Source organism: Mycteria americana, chromosome 1 (assembly GCF_035582795.1).
Source record: "Mycteria americana isolate JAX WOST 10 ecotype Jacksonville Zoo and Gardens chromosome 1, USCA_MyAme_1.0, whole genome shotgun sequence".
Lineage (NCBI taxonomy): Eukaryota > Metazoa > Chordata > Aves > Ciconiiformes > Ciconiidae > Mycteria > Mycteria americana.
The window spans coordinates 39,567,755-39,586,952 of NC_134365.1; the positions used below are offsets into that span (position 1 = coordinate 39,567,755).

At 42.9% G+C, this 19,198-nt stretch overlaps 1 protein-coding gene across 3 annotated transcripts; it reads left to right on the plus strand.

Annotated features, from left to right (window-relative positions):
- Positions 1–1,009: 1,009 nt before the first annotated feature.
- DYRK2 (dual specificity tyrosine phosphorylation regulated kinase 2) lies at positions 1,010–16,758 on the plus strand. Of its 3 annotated transcripts, none has more exons than XM_075495268.1 (4): positions 1,010–1,050; positions 1,486–1,545; positions 2,330–2,466; positions 11,000–16,758. In XM_075495268.1, the coding sequence occupies exons 2-4, from the start codon at positions 1,491–1,493 to the stop codon at positions 12,599–12,601; spliced, it is 1,794 nt and encodes a 597-aa protein (XP_075351383.1). In that variant the 5' UTR covers positions 1,010–1,050; positions 1,486–1,490; the 3' UTR covers positions 12,602–16,758. The 3 variants fall into 3 exon arrangements, with proteins under 3 accessions (XP_075351383.1, XP_075351377.1, XP_075351386.1); XM_075495262.1 differs by lacking the exon at positions 1,010–1,050 and adding an exon at positions 1,188–1,206; XM_075495271.1 differs by lacking the exons at positions 1,010–1,050; positions 2,330–2,466 and having other exon boundaries at positions 1,233–1,545.
- Positions 16,759–19,198: the final 2,440 nt, after the last annotated feature.

Genomic DNA, 19,198 nt, shown 5'->3' on the forward strand with positions numbered 1-19,198 from the left:
GGTATGATTGTTTTCTCTGCAGAACAGGAGGGGTTAGGGAAATTGTTTATTTCTTTGTACCAGTACAGGAAATGTCTTTGTTTATGCATGTATCTGTGGCACTGGAAGAGGCAAAGTCTTGCTCTCTGGCAGCAGGGACGGATTTTTTAATTTTTTTTTGCTTAGGCATAGGAAAAGGGGAGATTTATTTTTCTGTCTTTTTCTGTGAAAGGGGATGAAGGGCGATCTGTCTGCCTATCTACCAGCTGTTTCAAAAAGGAAAATATGCATGGTCTGTACAGACTTCAAAAAGGGTTGAGCGTAGGTAGGAGAGTTCATTTCAACACTGTCCCAAGCTGAGCAAATGTTCAGATATCTATTTTTGGCTGTAGTGACGTTCAAACTGACAAACCAGGAATTCAAGGCATTGTACTCCACAAAGCACGTTGTACAGTTTGGAAAACAAGGCAAATACACACACACCACCACCCCCCCCCCGTTTCCCTCATTCTAGCTTGAAGCCCTTATGACTGCAGGGCAATCCCAAAAGCTCTTTTCCCTCGCTGCTATTTTTTAAGTTTTCGTCCCATTACACGTTTCAGGTTATTTATCCTTCCTCCCACGGTGTCATCTTTGTCCTTACAGTTTGACACAAGTGACCCCCGCTGCCTGAGGAGTTGGTGATCCCCCGACTTCTCTCCCCCCCTTCCCCCGACTCCCACACACTCCGATTTCCCCGCCGGCATCGCCCCCCTCCCCGCCGCACACACCGGCACTGTCGGGGCGAGGGGCCGGGCGGGCTACCAGCCCCTGCCCGGCACAGGCTGGGGGCGACGGGGAGAGGCGCTGGCTGCCTGCCGGCGGCCAAGATGGCTGTGACCCGGGGGGTGACCAACGGCCGGGCGGGCACGCGCGCCCCACCCCGCGCCCAGGGGCCCGGCGCGAGGCGGCCGTTGGGAGGGCGGGGGGGCCGGAGCGCGCTCCCCACCCCGCGCTGAGGGAACGTGCGGGTGCAGGGGGGAGCGGCGGGCCGCGCCGCCGCCGCGGAGCGGAGCGGAGCGGAGAGGAGCGGTAGGGGAGGGGAGGGAAGGGGGCGGCAGGGAGGGACGGAGGGAGGGGAGGCGGCCGACGGGGCGGGGACTGCCCCTCCAGTGCGCTGTTTGTCCCTGTTCCGCCGCGCGAGGAGGAGGGCCCTGTCCGGCCGCCTTCTGCTGCCCCCTCCTCCGTGTGAGGGGACCGGGGCGACCGGGGCGGGGGCGGGGGAGGTGATGAGCTTGGGCCGGGGGCTGCGGCGGCGGCGCGGCTGCTGCTGCTGCTGCGGCGGCAGGCGACGGCGGGCCGTTGGAGGGTCTGTCCGGCCGGCCCGGGGCCAGGGGGATGCAGCGGAGGACGTGTCTGGGTCTGGGTGTAGCTGATCGGAGAAGAGAGGCAGCCGCCGACCGGAGAGGCCGAGGAGCAGCGGAGGAGAGCCACCCTGACATGCCTTTTCCTCTCCCTCCTCTCCAGCGGCCATGTTAACCAGAAAACCCTCAGCTAGCGCCGCCGCTAGTGCTGCCTACCCAGCCGGTAAGGAGAGGGCCGCCGCGATCGCCACCGCGCCGGGCTGCGGGCTCCCCGCGCCGCCCCTGCCGGGCTGGGCCGGGCCGCGCCGGGCCGGGCCGTGCGGCGCGGGGAGGGGGGGAGGCTTGGCCGCCCCGCGGCTGCCCCCGCAGCTGCCGCCGCAGCGGGGCCGTGTGTGTCGGAACAATGATCCACCCTCCCCCCGGCAACCGAGCCCGGGGGGCCGGCGGGGGGCTGCGTGTTCGGCTCCGGCGTGCTGTTGTTGTGCGGGGTGGCGAGGTCGCCTCAGGGAAGGGGAAAAAAAAAAAAAGAGAAATCACTTAGAAAAACGACCCAGGAAAAACTGGGAATCGCTGCGTTTGCCGGAGCGGCCGCGTTTGACAGGGGGCAGCCGGTGCTCGTCTCCTCTTCCCGCTGCAGACTTGTGAACTCCTGGCGGGTCCCCGGCGGCGCCGGGATTTCGCCGGGCCAGACGACTCGGGGGGGTCGGGCGGCCGTCCAGCCCCGAGGCGTGTGCGGGGCAGAGCCGGCTTGTTCTCCCGGTTAGGCGCCTGCCGGTGGCGGGTTAATCTCGGATGAAGGGTTTAGCCGGGCGAGCGTGGCCCGCCCGCGCTATTAGCCGGATCGGTGTGTGTGTGTGCGCCGCGGCGATGATTAGCTTTTAATGGCTTCTGCCTGAAGCAAGACGGGCGGCGGTGCCGGCGAAGCGCCGGGGCCGCCGCCGCCCCGACGGCCGCGCTGCCTGAGGGGCCGCCGCTGCCCTCCGTGCTCACCCCTCTGCTCTCCGCAGGCAGGGCAGGGGACAGCGGCCGCCCGCTGCAGTCTTCCCCGGGCACCGGAGCCGGGGTCTCCCGGGCAGGAGCTGGGACCGGCCCGCCGTCGCCCCTCGCATTGCCGCCGCTCAGGGCCAGCAACGCCTCCCACACGGTGAGCCCGGGTACGGGGCGGGGGGCCGGGATGGGATGGGGGGGCGTCCGGCCCCGGGGGCTTGACAGCGCCGCCGCCGCTTTCCTTTCGCCGGGTGTCCCCCGCGGCGGGACCGAGCCCCCACGGGCACCCCGGGGCGGGAGAGGGCAGGGGCCCCGCCGCCGCGGGCGCCCCGTCCCGCCCAACGAGGTGGTTGGTGCTTAAGCAAAGTGCATTTAATTTCTGCAGACTCGAATGAAATGTGCATGTTTGTTGTGAGGCTGGGACTCTGTGACTGCACTGAGAAGCAGCGTTCTCCCCCGCCCCCCCCCCCCCCCCCCAGCCCCCCTTCAGTCTGGTTTTGTGTCTCATTTTCAGTGACAAATTCGATCTTCCACACTCGCACAGAGGAGCCGTTCTGGTAAATGCGTTTTTTGAGATGACATTATTTTGGCAATGAGGTTAGTCACTGTGATTAAAGGGTCACATGAACTGTGGTGAAAAATGAAGGCTGTTTTCCCCTTATATGTCTGATTAGCTCGGGCTGATAGCTGTCTTCCCTAGAAATAGCTATCACCGTACACAGGGACAATGATTGGATGAATCCGACTTTATTGCTGCAGTAGTTTACCTAAAGAAATAAGCACTGATGGCATGAAAAGGATGTTATTTTCCGGTTCTGTGATATCTCACATTATCTCCCACTACTAGTTAATCTACTAGGAATGAAACTTCCCAAGTACGCCACTATATATGGATGAGAGAGGGTATCTCTGTCCTGAAGGCATGACAGAGTAGAGAGAGGGGTCTATATGCTGTCATGTTAACACTAAATATCTGAAATTTTTCTTGCATACATTTCCTTTTAAATTATGAAAGATTTCATACTGACCCTGAAAGGCATTGATGGCATACTTTTCTTAGAATTAATGAGTTCTTCATGGATGCTCACATACTATCTTTGTAAACATATGGCAGAGCTTTAAATGGTAATGTGATTATGAGCTAGTGGAAGGTGAAACTATGCATTTAGATATTAGTGTTTCAGTGACTTTCTATGTAGCTTCCAGGGTAAAAGCATTTTCTTCAAATCCATTTATAGAAAGAATTGGCTTATATTAAAAAAAATCAGTATATGTAGGATGTTCTCAAAAGGAATGATGAATATTCTGCAAATTCAAGGTGGAGCTGCATACTTGAGATCAACATCATTGTATATTTATGTAGCTAGAGTATATATCTGAATTGTTCATTAGTATCAAAGGCGATTTTTTCACATTCATATACTAGTTAAGTGCTGGTTGATTTTTAGAGTTGGGGCAGCAGCTTGATTTTTTAATAAAAACAAAAAAGAAGGAACATAGTACAAACAGCCTGGAACACCCATCATGAAACTGCACATACTGATGGGCCTACAAATAACAGGGGCCCACATGTAACAGAGCCCAGGCTTAATTTAGGATTTGTGAAAGTGCAGTGGTCCAGCTATATATCTGGGACTACTTACTAATTTTGGAAGTACAGAACTCTGGTATTTTTATACATAGATTTATATGTGTGCATGTGTATTATCTATAGTGTCTGTGCATATATACATACATATATAAAGATGAAGTCTTTATGAAAGCATGCAAGGGGTGTTCAAGCGTTACATTTCTTTATTTCTAGTATTTTTATACGTATATCACTGTGCATGTGTTTGTGTATGTATATATCTATACACATAGAGATGAAGTACTTATGGAAGCACATAGGGATCATCAAGCATTATATTAGTCTTTCATGTCCCTCTACATTCTGACTGTTGCAAACTCTGCCTTTCCTTTGTGATACAGAGCCTACTCTACAGTATTTATTTAGCCTTGGGTACTATTACAGTAAATACGTCAGACTGCCTGTCTGAATTTTGTAGGTGGTTATTTTGTGGTTGGCTAACAACTTTTTGCGGTAAGGATCAGATGTGACATCAGAATGCTGGATTTTAACCTAAAAAAAAAAAAAAAGCCTATATCTGTTATGTGATCTTTCTATAAACTTCAGGCCTACTGACCTCAGCTGACACTGACTGATTGAAACCATTGGTTTTGCATCCCACTACTTCCTCCAATCAGACCTATTTAAAATGGAACATTTCAGTTTTCTTAAACCATTTTCCTTCTTTGTGTTCATTTACTTACTCTGTTTTCATCCCTGTTGTATCTGTGTGACTTCTGTAATAGCTAAAAATTGAGAGTATTTATCTTTGTGTTTCAAACTTTCAGAAGATATAGTTTGCTGAAGTGGTTGAACTTGCCAGTGGCTGGATGTAAGCATGTGCATTGTATATACACTAGTTGTGAAGAGAGATTGAAATTGAAGATAGTTTTTCGTTTAAGTTAAAGAGTTTTGCTTTTAATTCAGACAGAGAAGAAATCCACTACCTGTCGTATTTCTTGCAGCTGTGAGTTGTGTGATCTAGCCTCTAGGGAAACTGTTGTCGCTTACTTTCAAGTGAAGTTTCATTGTTTGGTAGAATATAAGAGCATGGGAGAGCATGGGTAGAAGGGGGGAAGATGCTGTTTTACACAGGCTTCATATAACAGGGCAGAGGTTTTGGCTGCAGTCTCTGCAATCACAGCAACCTTTGTTGCTAAGCAGGCTGTTGTGTATTGTACCAGGGAAAGGCTTTGTTTATTTTTTAAGAAAATTTGTGGCTTCACCCTAGGCTTACTCGAGTCTGCTTCCATTCCTGACTATCTTTTTGGCTTATGGGAGAAAACATGAACTTATTTCCAACCCTTGTCCTCTTAATTTTCCTCTCCAAAGTCATTGCTTTCTCTTTTGAAGCCTTAAGTTCTTGCCTTGATGATTGGAACCTTTTTCTATTCACTCTCTCCTGCTTCATGATGGTGTTCGTACATCCACTTGACGTGCTGCGGTAGAGATTATCTTGCTTGCCTGCTGCTCTGCTCATGTAAATCCCCATGCGTCTGTGAGTCCCTCTCCCAGACTCGTCTCTGTCTTCTGCCTACCTCCATCTCTGTTCTTTCTTATTTGGCACGTATCCCTGCATTCTGCACTCTTCCTGTTTCTCTTGCAGTAAAGCGGTCTTAATCTTTTTCTCCTCCTGTCTAGTACTGCAACAACAACCCATTTACAGTGCATGATTCAGTGCCCTCCCTTTTCAAGCCCTTTCTAAGATTTCCCTACAGCAAGCCTGTTTTCTTTTGCCACCAGGGATGAATGTCTATCCATATACTTTTGCATCAGTCATTCATTCTTGATCTTAAAAATTTTAAATTTAAAAATTTAAAAAAATTAATTTACATTATAATGGAACAGAGATTCCTGGACTCTGTTAACATGAAGATCTGGTAGGTCACATGCTGCAAATTTTTATTGTGGGCAGCTGCTTTAAAGCAGGTAAAAACAAAGAAAATACTTTCCTATTGTTGTGTTTTCATGTAATAATGCCACAGAAATGCTGTCACATTTGAGTGGAAATAACTGTACAGTCATGGCCTGGACTTTGCTGTATCTAGATTTCTTTGGATGTTTCTTCTTCTTCTACATAAAACTTGTGTCTAGGGGGAATATGAAGCTATCTTAACTTTTTTGGGGGAGGGGTGGGACTCTGAAATTTGGGCTCCAACAGTTGGTGGCTGTGTTGTGGGGACCGCAGTACATCTGGGCGCATCTCTCGTGTACAGTTCAGCTTACCTGAAGGGTTCAGTTTAGGGTGCATTGACTGTCCTGTTTGGTTTCAACATGCGTAATACATGCAGGGTGTCCCAGAAGTATTCAGGCTCACCACACCTGCATAGGCCTGACAGGAGGAAAAAAAATTATGAATTGGTATCACTCTTGAGGCATAGTTCTGTCTGTGAAAATATTTGCTATATAGAGTCAAAGTTAACTTTTCAAAAAATAAGCTTATATGGAGCAGATATGACAGCAGTAAAAAGTCCAAATGGTGTGTTTTTTTCTACAGCTCTTGAGCCACAAGCTCTTTAGGACAAGGGCTTAGTCTTTTTCGGTGTATAAAACCCATAGTCATAAGAAAACCGTTACGTTACATATAAAACAATAATCCTGCATTATTGTTATCATACTAATTAGCAGCTATTTTTAGTTCTGAACAGAGGAATGCTGTTGAATTCATTTATCAAGGAAAAAAAGGCCTTTTGTACATTTGCTCAGGCTGTAGTCAACAAAATAGGCAGTGACGCGTGCTACACCTGATACCGTATACCTCTAGCATGTTGGACACAGTAGGGCTGAAATTGGCATGCCCAAAAATGCTGTAAAGAAAGGGGTATATAGTGTAACATTTATTCTTTAATTAAGTTACTACTTTGGAACACTATTTCTCCCTTGTCCTCATCTATGCAAAGTGATAGCAGATAAAGACATCTTATTCCTGTGCAGTATTTCGGCAGGCCATTGTGATTGCTTTATTATTAAGATTCATTTTATAAACCTTTTTAGATTCTGATTGACAGCCAAATCTTTTTGTCTGGGGTTTTGCTCAAAATAAAATGATAATATATAGCTGAAGTGTGTGTCTGTCTTGGATAGTTTTATAGAGTGCTAATATCACACCAAGTGACTTTTACAAAGATGGGATATGATACAACTACATAATGTCTTGATGCTTTTAGAAGATAAAGTTGAGAAGAGGTATATGCTCTGGTGGTGTTCAATCCTATAGTCATAGTCTTGTACAAGGTCTTGAAACAGACCATTGCGTTGGCTGAATGTTACCGCAAAGGAACTGTCAGTTGGTTTGCCTTCTTGTTAGCAGGGTGGACTCAGTTTTATGCTACTTCTATGTTGTTACAGGTCTGTAGTCTAAAAATAGTAAGTTACTCTTCTACTTCTGTCCCTAAACCCATTTGTGAAAACAAAAAAACCAAACCCCAAATACTCCCACCCCCCCAAAAAAGTGGGATTTTTTTCCTTTTGCCTGGTGTCTCTATTTCAAAAGTTAGGTGAATGTTTTCGGCATAGCCGTCAGCTTCCATAGTCTAAGCAAACCAAAGTTAAAGCAAAATGGTAGTGGTGATTTTGAAGTTACGAAAAACTACTGAGAGAGGAAAAAAAACCCATTGTAATATTTGCTGTTTTGTAATTGATGTTGTCAGAAGATTCAGGAAGATTAGTTCTTTGAGTTCAAGCTTACCTGTTATTTCAATATGTTTTATGGTGAAATGTGTACATTAGTAAGGTTTTGAAGATGTGCGCTATAAAAATATGTAAATCTTAGGAGCTGTAGATGGGTCTGAGTACAGGCAGTAAAATATATAATAAGTAAGCTGCATAAGTGCATGCAGGTTACCAGCTGTGTCGGTTGTTGGTTCTGGAATTTACAGGCCCATCTGCAGAAGCAAAAGGGAGACGTGTTATAAACCTCTCAGGCTTATGGTTTCGCATGAAAGGCTGATGGAGCTTCTGTGTGCTGTGAACAGTTCGGTACTGGACTAAGAAGGCTGTAGTCCTTTGTAGCTTCCCAAGCCCATTAGTTGTGGTTCAGGGAACTTACAGCGTCACTGGTGAAGCCTGTGGAGCTTGTAAGCAGTGCAAGCCTGAACTTGACAGCAATCTCAGGCACCTGGTAGCCAGAAGTAGATAGGCAGAGCAAAGGGCTGGTGAGAATCCAACCCTCATCCAGACTGGAAATAGAAGAAGAGGTGGTGATTCTTACGCAGGCAGTACCCTGAGATGGGGAAAATCCATTTTTCATATTGACTTTGTGATTGTGATGTGTCCGATAGCTCTGAAACTCCTGTTGGGGTTTTTGAAAGAAAAGTGAGCTCTCTTCTGCCCCACAGCTTTTGGAATAGAGCCTGTGCTAATTTGGTGTCTTTTCTTCCACAAAGAAAACCAGTGCTACTGTCTGCATCTGCATTTGCATTCCCAAGCAGCAGCTGACTGAAACAGGCAAAACCGGTCACTTTGGATTTGGGGTGAAGCTGGGATAATGCTGGTGATTTCATTCTGCTGCTTGGAAGAAAAAGCCAACCTGTGAGCAGCAAGAGAAACCATGAGGCTGCCTGAAGGTGCAAGAAGCAGAGCTACATGGTTTACACTTCAGAATGTGTTTGCAAACATGCTTTTAGGAAAAATAACTCTTCAGTCCCTGTTGAGAGTGGATAAATGTTTGTTTTTTTCCAAGCCCTGATACAAAGCAAATAACTGAAGTTTTGAAGAATTCCCCAGTACATTTATTGAAACAAGCAGTGCTTAAGAAGGGCAGAAAATAGTTAACTCTGAAAACAGGTGACTCGAGTGAAAAAAAAAATTAATTCAAGTTGTGAACTGTGGCAATGAGTACTTGGGTTAAGAAATTCTTAAAGATGGTTTTCTCCCCTATGCTCTTTCTTCCTCCTTGTCTATACGTTAGTATTGTCTACTCTCAGTTTGTCCAGATATGTTCTGCTTTGTTGTTCAACCAGTGCTGCAGAAGAAATGTTTGTACCTGGAATTTCCTAGCTTGAGTACTTGTAGTCTGTACAGTTACTCTGCTGCTTCATTGTGCATTTCTCACTTACGCAGCTTTGCAATACTGCATGTGCTGAACCTCCGACACATCTTACTAACTAGATCGGGGTCTTCTGAGATGCGTCATGTAGCAGCTCTTGGGGCCGAATTTTTTTTTTTTCAGTAACTGCTGTTTATATAGGAGATCAGGGCAACCTTCAGGAAACTGCTACTGCAGTGTGCTTCAAATTTGACCTGAAGGAATTCCCTGTAGGCATGATAGGCTCGTTAAATCCCCTTGATGATTTAATTCCTGGAGCTTTTGAGACATCAAACTAGGAATGGAATTAATGTCAATATCCTGTATATCTTCACTGTGCTTAAATATTACAAACATCTTTGCTCTGAATTGCAGTTGTGTGGTAATGCTTTCTATGAGATTGATCAAATTTGATAGTGTGAGCCCAAATTGCTCTGCAAATAAACGTACACAGCCACACTGCAATGATGAAATAAAATGGACCAGTTACTCAACGTGAGTCCAAATGGAATCAGAAGAGCAGTGAACTCAGCAGAATCAATCCCTGAGAGCTCTTGTTCTTACATTGTGTGAGTTTCAGAGCTGCAAATTTAAAAATATTATCCAAAGGTGAAGCTGGTGTCAAGCTGGCTACTCCTTGGGAACAAGTTACTGAATTTACAAAAACATGCTTCTGCCATATCAGACTGGTACCTTAACAGAAGCACAAAGTTACCTAGAGTCTGCGTTGCATGTCTTGGTTTTCTCATTAGGAAGCAGCACAGATTTCATTGCCTCATGTCACAGCACACAACTGTCATTTTCATTTCAGCAACCTTAAGTGAACAGGGAATGCGTTTTCCTTAGCTGCCTAGAAAAAATAAGGTTCAGATTAAAAGTGCTCTCAACCCTGGCTTGATCATCTGTCTGACAGTATCGGTGAACTTTTGGTTAGTAATTTGGCATAAATATTAAGACTGGTGAATCAGCTGGAGAGACAGCAGGGGAATTCTTCCCACGTTTGTATAAGACCAGGCAGAAGACAAACTAATTATCCTCTACTTAACAGCGAATGAGGAATTCTAAGGACAGCTATTTTAGTGGCAAGTAAATGCTTGTAAATTTCTCATTGCTCCTTAAAAATAACAGGTTTTGAGCAATAGCCTTTTTCACACCCTGGTACTTCCAGTGTTTCTTTGCTTGAAAATGCTGAATGCTGCTGTTTATTCCCTTGTGAAAACTGTCAAGAACAAATGTAATTTCTAAAATCAACTAATCATTTTTTCCGTTCCTTTAAAATCAAGTTACTTGTATGTTCTTCAAGGCAAAGATTTTCTTTCCACTCAAGTCTGTATTGGGCCCCAAATCTCATCTTGGTTAAAAGTTATTGTAAGACTTGTTTGGGAAAGTGCTAAAGGATATGTGTATGCTTCATTGATCTGAATGCTGTGCTGAATAGTGACTGTCTCCATTGCAAGCAGTGAATGGCATCTCTTGAACTTCAGACATGTGCAGGTTCTTTTCCTCTTTGTGCATGTCACAGCACATTCCTTACTGCTTAAAGTTGTATCTGGAGCTTTTGATATACAGCAAATTCAGGAACAAGTTAAAATCTTGATTTCTGAGAACAGGTGACTAGGAAAGCCTTAGCCATGTAAGTTCTAGCAGGCATTATATATTGATCTCCAGCATCAATAAAACTGCTAGTATGTTCTTTAAAGTCTAATTTAATGTCCCTCAAGCATACTTCTTGATGTTATAGGACTGTTGCCTTGAAGATTCCTTGGAGGAATTGTTAGCTTATCATGGTAGCACATCGGTGACTGCCTCGTTGCAAACATTTTAGAGAGTAATGAAAGTGGCATTTGAGAAACAAGGATCTGGAAAATTTAATAGCATCTAGCAGTGTCACAGTATATGTACTGTATTTTTTAGATTATCTGTAGACAGCTGACTTCTAAGAAGATACTTAGTTTTGAGGTGATTTAGGCAGGATGGCAGGTTGCAGAATGAATGATGAAGCATAGAGTTCATGCCTTTCTTGTTAACTGGGTATGTATTTATTTTCAATTTTAGGTTGGAGGCAGTAAGCACACAATGAATGAGCACCTCCATGTTGGTAGCCATGGACAAATCCAGGTTCAGCAGCTGTTTGAAGACAATAGTAACAAGAGGACGGTTCTGACGACACAGCCAAATGGACTTACAACGCTAGGCAAATCTGGATTGCCAGTGGTTCAGGACAGACAGTCAGAGAGTGCTCACAGACGACAAGGGAGCTCCAGCTCTTTAAAATCTACAGATGGAACAGGGAAGGTGAAAGCCTCCGTTATGACACCAGAGCAGGCAATGAAGCAATACATGCAAAAATTAACAGCTTTTGAGCATCATGAGATTTTTAGCTACCCTGAAATATACTTTTTGGGTCCAAATGCAAAGAAGCGGCAAGGTGTGATTGGTGGTTCAAACAATTGCGGGTATGATGATGACCAAGGGTCTTATATACAAGTACCCCATGATCATATTGCGTACAGGTATGAAGTCCTGAAAGTTATAGGGAAAGGAAGCTTTGGGCAGGTGGTGAAGGCCTACGATCACAAGATGCATCAGCATGTGGCACTAAAAATGGTGAGAAATGAAAAACGTTTCCACCGCCAAGCTGCGGAAGAAATTAAGATCCTGGAGCATCTCCGGAAACAAGATAAGGATAACAACATGAATGTTATTCACATGTTGGAAAACTTCACATTCCGCAGCCATATCTGCATGACATTTGAATTGCTGAGCATGAACCTGTATGAATTAATAAAGAAAAACAAGTTTCAGGGCTTTAGCCTGCCTTTGGTCCGCAAGTTTGCCCACTCAATTTTACAGTGCTTGGATGCTTTGCACAAAAACAGAATCATTCACTGTGACCTTAAACCTGAGAACATTCTGTTGAAGCAACAGGGTAGAAGTGGTATTAAAGTGATTGATTTTGGCTCAAGTTGTTATGAGCATCAGCGTGTCTACACTTACATTCAGTCACGTTTTTACCGTGCACCTGAAGTCATCCTTGGTGCTCGTTATGGGATGCCCATAGATATGTGGAGCTTGGGCTGTATTCTAGCAGAGCTTCTCACTGGTTATCCACTTCTACCTGGAGAAGATGAAGGAGACCAGCTGGCTTGTATGATTGAGCTATTGGGCATGCCTTCTCCAAAACTCTTAGATTCATCCAAGCGAGCCAAAAACTTCGTGAGCTCTAAGGGTTATCCCCGCTATTGCAGCATCACAACCTTGTCTGATGGCTCTGTAATACTTAACGGTGGACGCTCTCGGAGGGGAAAACTACGTGGCCCACCAGAGAGCAGAGAATGGGGTAATGCATTAAAGGGATGTGATGATCCCCTGTTCCTTGACTTCTTAAAACAGTGTTTAGAATGGGATCCTGCTATCCGTATGACACCCAGCCAGGCTTTGCGGCATCCCTGGCTAAGGAGACGGTTGCCAAAGCCTCCAACTGGGGAAAAGGCCTCGGCGAAGAGAATTGCAGAGAGCACTGGTGCTATAACGTCGATTTCCAAGTTACCTCCAACTTCAAGCTCGGCTTCAAAACTGAGGACTAATTTGGCACAAATGACAGATGCCAATGGGAATATTCAGCAAAGAACAGTGTTGCCAAAACTCGTTAGCTGAGTTTGAAGAACCCAATGCTGTTAATATGAGAGATACAATGTGGCTGAGCCTTATTTGTATGAAAAAGTAGCTCAGATATACATTTTTATTTGCTCAATAACTTTATTCATTTGTATCTTTCAGCACTCATTTTAAATGTAAGAAATGTTGATTTTGTTTTTATAAAAACACGGGGACAATGCTTTAAGTTTTTATACTTATTTTTTAAAATGTTTGTCTTCTACAGTACAATTAGCCTTACTGTAACTAGTGTGACACAGTAATAAACATCAGTGGCAGGCCACTGGTTACAACATGACTGTCATGCATTGCAGCGTGGTGTCAAAGGTATTAACCTTTCTCTTCCATGGTTCATATTAGGTTTCACCTGGGGTAAATTTGTAAGACTCTACCTTTTGGATTTTATGGGTATGGGTCTTGATTCTGCAAACACTCACACCTATGCCTGACTGGACGCCAGGGAGAATACTCAAAGAAATACAGTTAAGCACCTGTAAACTTGTAATTTGAAGTGGAGCCATAGCATGTTACATTGTCATTTTCTGTATGGTAGCCCAGAGAAAGTAGTAGAGACTGTATCACTAATGATACAGTCACCTCCTGTGGAATGCTTTCTCTATTCAAAAGTAATGTTTTTTGATTAAAATGAGCATTTAAATATAATGCAAAAAATAAGAACTTCCAGGGCTAAAATGACTCTCTTACCTTGCATGCTGTGTGGTAGAGTGAGAGGAATGGGCAGTCTAGAAAGAATGAATATGGAAGTGTGTCTGTTCCTCTAAATCTGAAAGTGACTGATGAGTTGGTAAAGCATATAAGGTATATAACAATGAGCATTCACACTGGGCTTCTCCCCCCTCCCCCTCGTTTTCTTTTCTCTCCTAATGTGCAGCTTGGTCTCCCTAAATCACATAGGCAGAAGTGCTCGTTCTGTCAGTTTTACACTGTAACTTCCAGACTGTTATGCTACATGGATTTTACAGATTGCTTTTATTTCTTCTGACAATGTTTGTCTGAGCAATTGTGACCTCTCTGGTACATTTACACTTCAGATCAAATCTGCGTGTAGGGGCAAACGCTATGTTACTACATTGCTTTCTGTAGAAAAGTACTTCACCTTAGACAGCATAACTGTAGATGGAAAGATCCCCAGTGGAAAGCTTTTCAGTTGGCAGACGCCATCCTAGATACTTTCTAATAAGGGAGAATTACCAAAGGAAAGTGAAATGTTTGGAATTTGATTTGGTCTTTGGTATTTGTAGCTGAAAATTAACTTTGAAGGAACAGTTAGAGATATGTGTGGGTTTGTTCATGTGTGTGTGTGCTAATGCTTGGTTTTTCTTTTTTACTTTTAACTGCATTCATGGAAGAAAGATGGTCTTTACTGAGGAATAAGATCTAGACCTATGAGAGAAATATTCACGCGTTGTAGCATGTTTTCAACAGGAACAGTTTGAAATCTAAGATCAGTATTTCATCACATACAATGGCTGTGGTCTACACTGGACGTATAAAACATATGAAAAGGGAATTTAATACAAAGTAGAACATAATCTAGAAGGGTTTATAGATGTTAGAACAAGACATACTAGAACGGATTGCATTAAACCTCAATAACTTTACTATAAGCAACATTTATATGCACAGATTGTACTGAGTTACTTGTACAAATTATGAAAAATACTTAAAGCATGGTCCCCTGAGAGGCCAAGAAAGTTTCCGGTTAAGTTCTCCTTCATATTCATTACTTTACCACTTACAGCTTAATTTTTTTGGTTGGTTGGTTGGTTGATTTTTAATTTAATGTAAGACTGGGGGAGGGATATAAATGCAAAATGACAGAATTCTCAGGAAACATATCGCTTAACTTCTTGCCAAAAAGTCAACACCTAAAGAAGCTCCAAAAATAATTTCTGAGTAGAGGATGGTATTTGTTGATTGATAACTGTAAAAATTAGAGCATCAATCAACCATTTTTCTTACTTTTTTTAAAAAAAAGATTGTTTCCTGCCTCTAGTCAAATTAAATTATTTAGTGTTAAATGTTCACAACTTTATACAATGTGTGTAAGTGCAATATGTAAACATGTGTGAAATCATGTTAAAAATGAAATATAGTAATACAGCTAAGAAAAGTGGCTTTTGGAATATAAATATCCAGTAAGTTATGGTCAGTAAATTCTAAGTCTGGAAAAGAGATATATTAATTTTCATATGAAATTAACTGACTCTCATGACTGTGGGAATACAATACTGTGTATTTTTCTACAGTAACTGGGAATCTTTACTTCCTCCACCGCCTACTTGGCTTTACCACTCCTTTCTACCTTAACTCTTCAGCAAAAGTTAGGAAATAGGGATGCTTATGTTAGGGGCAGAAGAAGAATCACCTCCCTTAATATATTTTAAAGGGAACATTGATACATGTCCCTGCCTTTCATGGCAATTTAAGGTGAAAACATTCATAATGTTAATGGGTCATTAATGGGCTAAAACCACTAAATTTTCTTTTTCATGTAACCAGTTCTTAATGCCAATAATGCATTTATGATCCACCTTCATAAATGCTACCGGAAACTTTAAGGCCAAAATATAGTGTGCAGAGCTATTTTTTTAACCCAGATACAGTGCAACTTCCTCTATACTAAAGGAGCAGCTACATCAAGGTTTTTAAGTGGTGTCGCTGCTTTTTATTGTAGCTTATTTATACCTGTAAAAAAGGAGCTGGGGGGGGGGGGGGGGGGGAAGGATGTTGCCTCTTGCTTTGATGTGATTTTATTCTAAGGGCTCTGATAATTAGGCTGATAGAAGTTGGCTTGGAAGCAGTGCTTAGTCTCACATGTTACCATTGTCTGGGGATGTCTGAGCTATTTTCAGATTTAGTAATAGCACAGTGTTGTCTTGTCTTTGGTTGCAGTCTCACTTGGCTCAGTTTCTTGCACCACTGGAGTGTTCATTACCACTTAAGTGTATTGGAACAACAGAGTGATGCAAGATGTGTAGATTAACAATAGAGGATGGATTGTGCCCTTGGTGTTAACAATGTGCCTTTTGTTACAAATGCCGTGTTGTAGGGCATGCATCTTGGCCTCTTTAACCCTTTGAATACCGGATAGTAGGGATGAAATCTATTTTTAAATTCTATACCTGTCTTAAAACATCCTGTAGATGATCGAGGCCTTAATAGAGACAATAAGGCAATCCAATCACACTGCTAGGCTGGAGAGGACACTCTGTTCTTGTAGTATGTCTTGTTAAGGGGTTAAAGATGGCCCTTCCTCATTGGTTGTACTTTAACATCAAATTGATTTTTTTTTTTAAATAAATTTTTGTTACGGTGACAGTAGACATAAATCAACTGTATTTGTAAAAATTTACCTCAAACTCTTTAGTTTTATAGTGTGATTTAATCCCAGGGCATTTGGTATGAACCAAAGTGCATTCCTTTTATATGTGCCTGGCTCTTATAAAGGTGGCCAGGGATTTTTACAATTTGGGTGCAAGGCACTTAAGCCACTTTTAACTTGGTGGGTGGTTTGGAGTTATAAATGACTTCATGGGAATGTTGAAAACACTTTAGACATAAGTAGCATCGGGCAATATTAGAATCTTTGGGAAAGGGTGTGCATTATTTGATGCTCTCCATTTTTTAGTATTATTTTTTCCATCAATAATATTTGTGATAAGTACAAAAAGAACTCTTTTTCCAGTCAGCAAAGATTAGAATATTGCCCAGCGTAATGCTATGGTAGCATTTAAATAAAATAACATTTGTGAATTATTGTTTCTAGGGGCTTGTACATCTCTGCTAAAAATTGTAATTACTCAGTTCAACTGCTACAATTACGTCTAAGCAGTAGCTTGGGTTTTTATTGGGCAACGACTTAGACACGTGACTGTAATATGCTGCAACTGTGTGTACTGAAAACGTGAAAAATGATTGAATGTGGACTGTGTATATATGTATGTATAATTTTCTGTGAGATGCTGCTGTTGCCACTTAACATTAAAGATGTTGTAGTGGGTTTTAATCCTAGTGGCCAGTTTTATGATACTGTATGTATTGTACAGCTGATGACAGGAGTTAAGACTGTTCTAGTGAATATTTGTTACATTTTATTGTTGTGGCCAGAGATCATTTCAGAATAAAATTTTATGTCCTACTTTACTTCTCTCCACTGTACTTTGGGTTTTTCCTAGTCGTAAAGAGAGCCCTTGGAGTGCTGGCATTTCTTACACACGGAAAGGCCTTCTCCTAGCCTGCTGAAGTCAATGCCAGCAGCACCTTTGTCCCCCAGCGTGCTTACTGGTATCTGTATACAGTAATTACCCGTTGCTGGAGGATGACTTTTCTGCTGCTTTATGTGTTTTGACAGCCTTGGATATTGCCCAAAGGCTGCTTTTGCCCTGAGGTTTTTAAAGTTCTTCTCAGGACTTGGAAAGTAATATATTATGTATTTTTATTTGCCCCATACTCGAGAGAAAACATCTTTGGCAGGAATTTTGCCTGCATGGGTGTTTTAATTTTTTTTTAGCTGCTTTTTAAAGATTTTTTAAAAATAACAATAGATCTGATTTTATGAGAAATATTTGATTGAGAAAGGTGTAGTATATATTCTTTTTCTTAAAACTGCTTTAAAAAAGCCCAGATTTCTGCACTGATTTTTGAGTCAGACTGACTTTGCAGAACTTGTCGGACTTAGTAATGTCCCAGGATAATGAGAACATACTACACTAAGCTGGTAGGCCAGACTGAGCTAAATTCTGTTTGCCTATACATCTGGAGTAATTTCACTGTTTAGTGCAGAACTGTCTTGTGAGTAATTGGCCACATTCTCTTCTTGGTAAGGTCAAAGTACACCCAAAGCAGTTTCATGGAAAAGCTTTCTGATTCAGGTGAGCCCAGGCTGAAATCAAGGGATTTTAACTGCTCTTTAGTGTCTCCTTTTCAGCATAATTGGGAGATTCCAGAGCCCAAAAACCATCAAGATTAAATACAGATAAACACAGTTTACAGCCCCAAAGAGCAGCAAGCCAAAAATTAGAACTTTGTGGATTAAAACCTATTTGTTTAATTACTGTGCTCTTCTGAGGACAAAGGCTTTTTTTTTTAGTTATTTTAGCTTTTTTAATGAATTTCTTTTCCTTCTAATCTGTCTCTCACCTTCTCCTCCAGCCATCTATCCCTCTTGCCAACTCCTGTACACTCTGCCACATCTGTTTTTTCTTTTGAAGAAGGGTAGGGGCCATCTCGCCTGATTTCAGTTGTCTGGAAATTGGGTTTTGGCCTGTGCCATTTGCTGAGGCTCCCAGTAGCTTGTGGGGAAAACTGTGTTGCCCTCTGCCAGCACTGCTCCCTCCCTGGTCTCTGACAGAGAGCTCAGATCCCTGTCTAAAACGGGACCCTCGGATTCCCACCCTGAATGATGGTCCGTAGTTGCTGTTATCTCCACAGCACTTCCTTTTGCGAAGAAATTGTGGCTTCCTTTGGATGTCAGCTGTGCATCTCTTGGGTTTTTGTTACAGCAAACCAAGTAAAGAATGTGAGAAGTGTAATTATGATCAGGTACCATGTTCTTTACCTCTAGGTGCTGCTGCTTTTCTTAAAAATACCATTTTGTTCCATTTTTTTAAGATCTCCTTACTGAAAGATCCAGCATGAATTTTACCTTCATCAGAACGTGAGACATTCAAAAGCAGGTAAATATTAAGGGAAGTATCTGTATAGGGCTGCCTACAGTCAGGAGCTGGTATTTAGAGTGAAAAAAGATACCTGTAGGATGAATAGGGCCAAATTTGAGGTAAGCATGATCTTTCCTGGGTTCAATGAAGGTTCAATAATTATGGCGAGATGGGGTTGAGATTGGGAAAGTCTTAAATGCATCTCAGTGTCTGAAAACCGTTGATAACCTATTGGTTCAGTGGAAAAATACCTTCCTTTGAGAGCTTGCCATTTTAGACTCTTTGCTAATAATTGAAGGATAACATTAAAGGGTCTTTTCTGTAGCTAGAACTTTAAAAAAGTTATTATACATTTCTTTCAAAAATGTGATTTATAATGCTATTATATTGCTAGCATAGTCTTGTGTTTTATATTTTAATGTTCCTGAGAGGAAGAACATCCTTGTCTTTGTCTTGAGTACGTGATACTAGACGTCTCCCAGCCATTAGATATGCTATAGCAGAGTAAAAGTGGCATTGATAGAACTGGTTTCTGTTCCTTCACAGAAATCCTCTGCAACTCTTGGAACTGGGGTTTCTCTGTGTCGTTTTCCCTGTTTGGTTTTGTCTGTTGTTTGTTTGCTTGTTCATTTGTTGGTTTTTAAGAAGTGCTTTCCAGCCTCTGGCTGTGGTGAGTCTTGGATCTCTGCTGACTATTGAGCACTTTGGGATAGGGAATACTGCAAAAATAATGTTTCTTTAGTTTTTTCCCAACAATAAACAGAAAGTCTAGCTTAGTACCAAACTCGGAAGACAGGGAATGTGCATTCACCTCCAGCTGCTGGGTTCCAGTCTCCACACCAGCCGTTAACCTTGTTCTTTAACTTCGGCATGAAGTTCAGCAGCAATGCCAAGTGCTACAGAATGAAATGGCTTG

Coding starts and splice junctions, on each gene's coding strand:
- DYRK2 (XM_075495268.1), top strand. CDS start 1,491: ATGTTAACCAGAAAACCCTCAGCTAGCGCCGCCGCTAGTGCTGCCTAC. Junction 1,546..2,329: donor TAGTGCTGCCTACCCAGCCG/GTAAGGAGAGGG, acceptor TGCTCTCCGCAG/GCAGGGCAGGGGACAGCGGC. Junction 2,467..10,999: donor CCAGCAACGCCTCCCACACG/GTGAGCCCGGGT, acceptor TTTCAATTTTAG/GTTGGAGGCAGTAAGCACAC.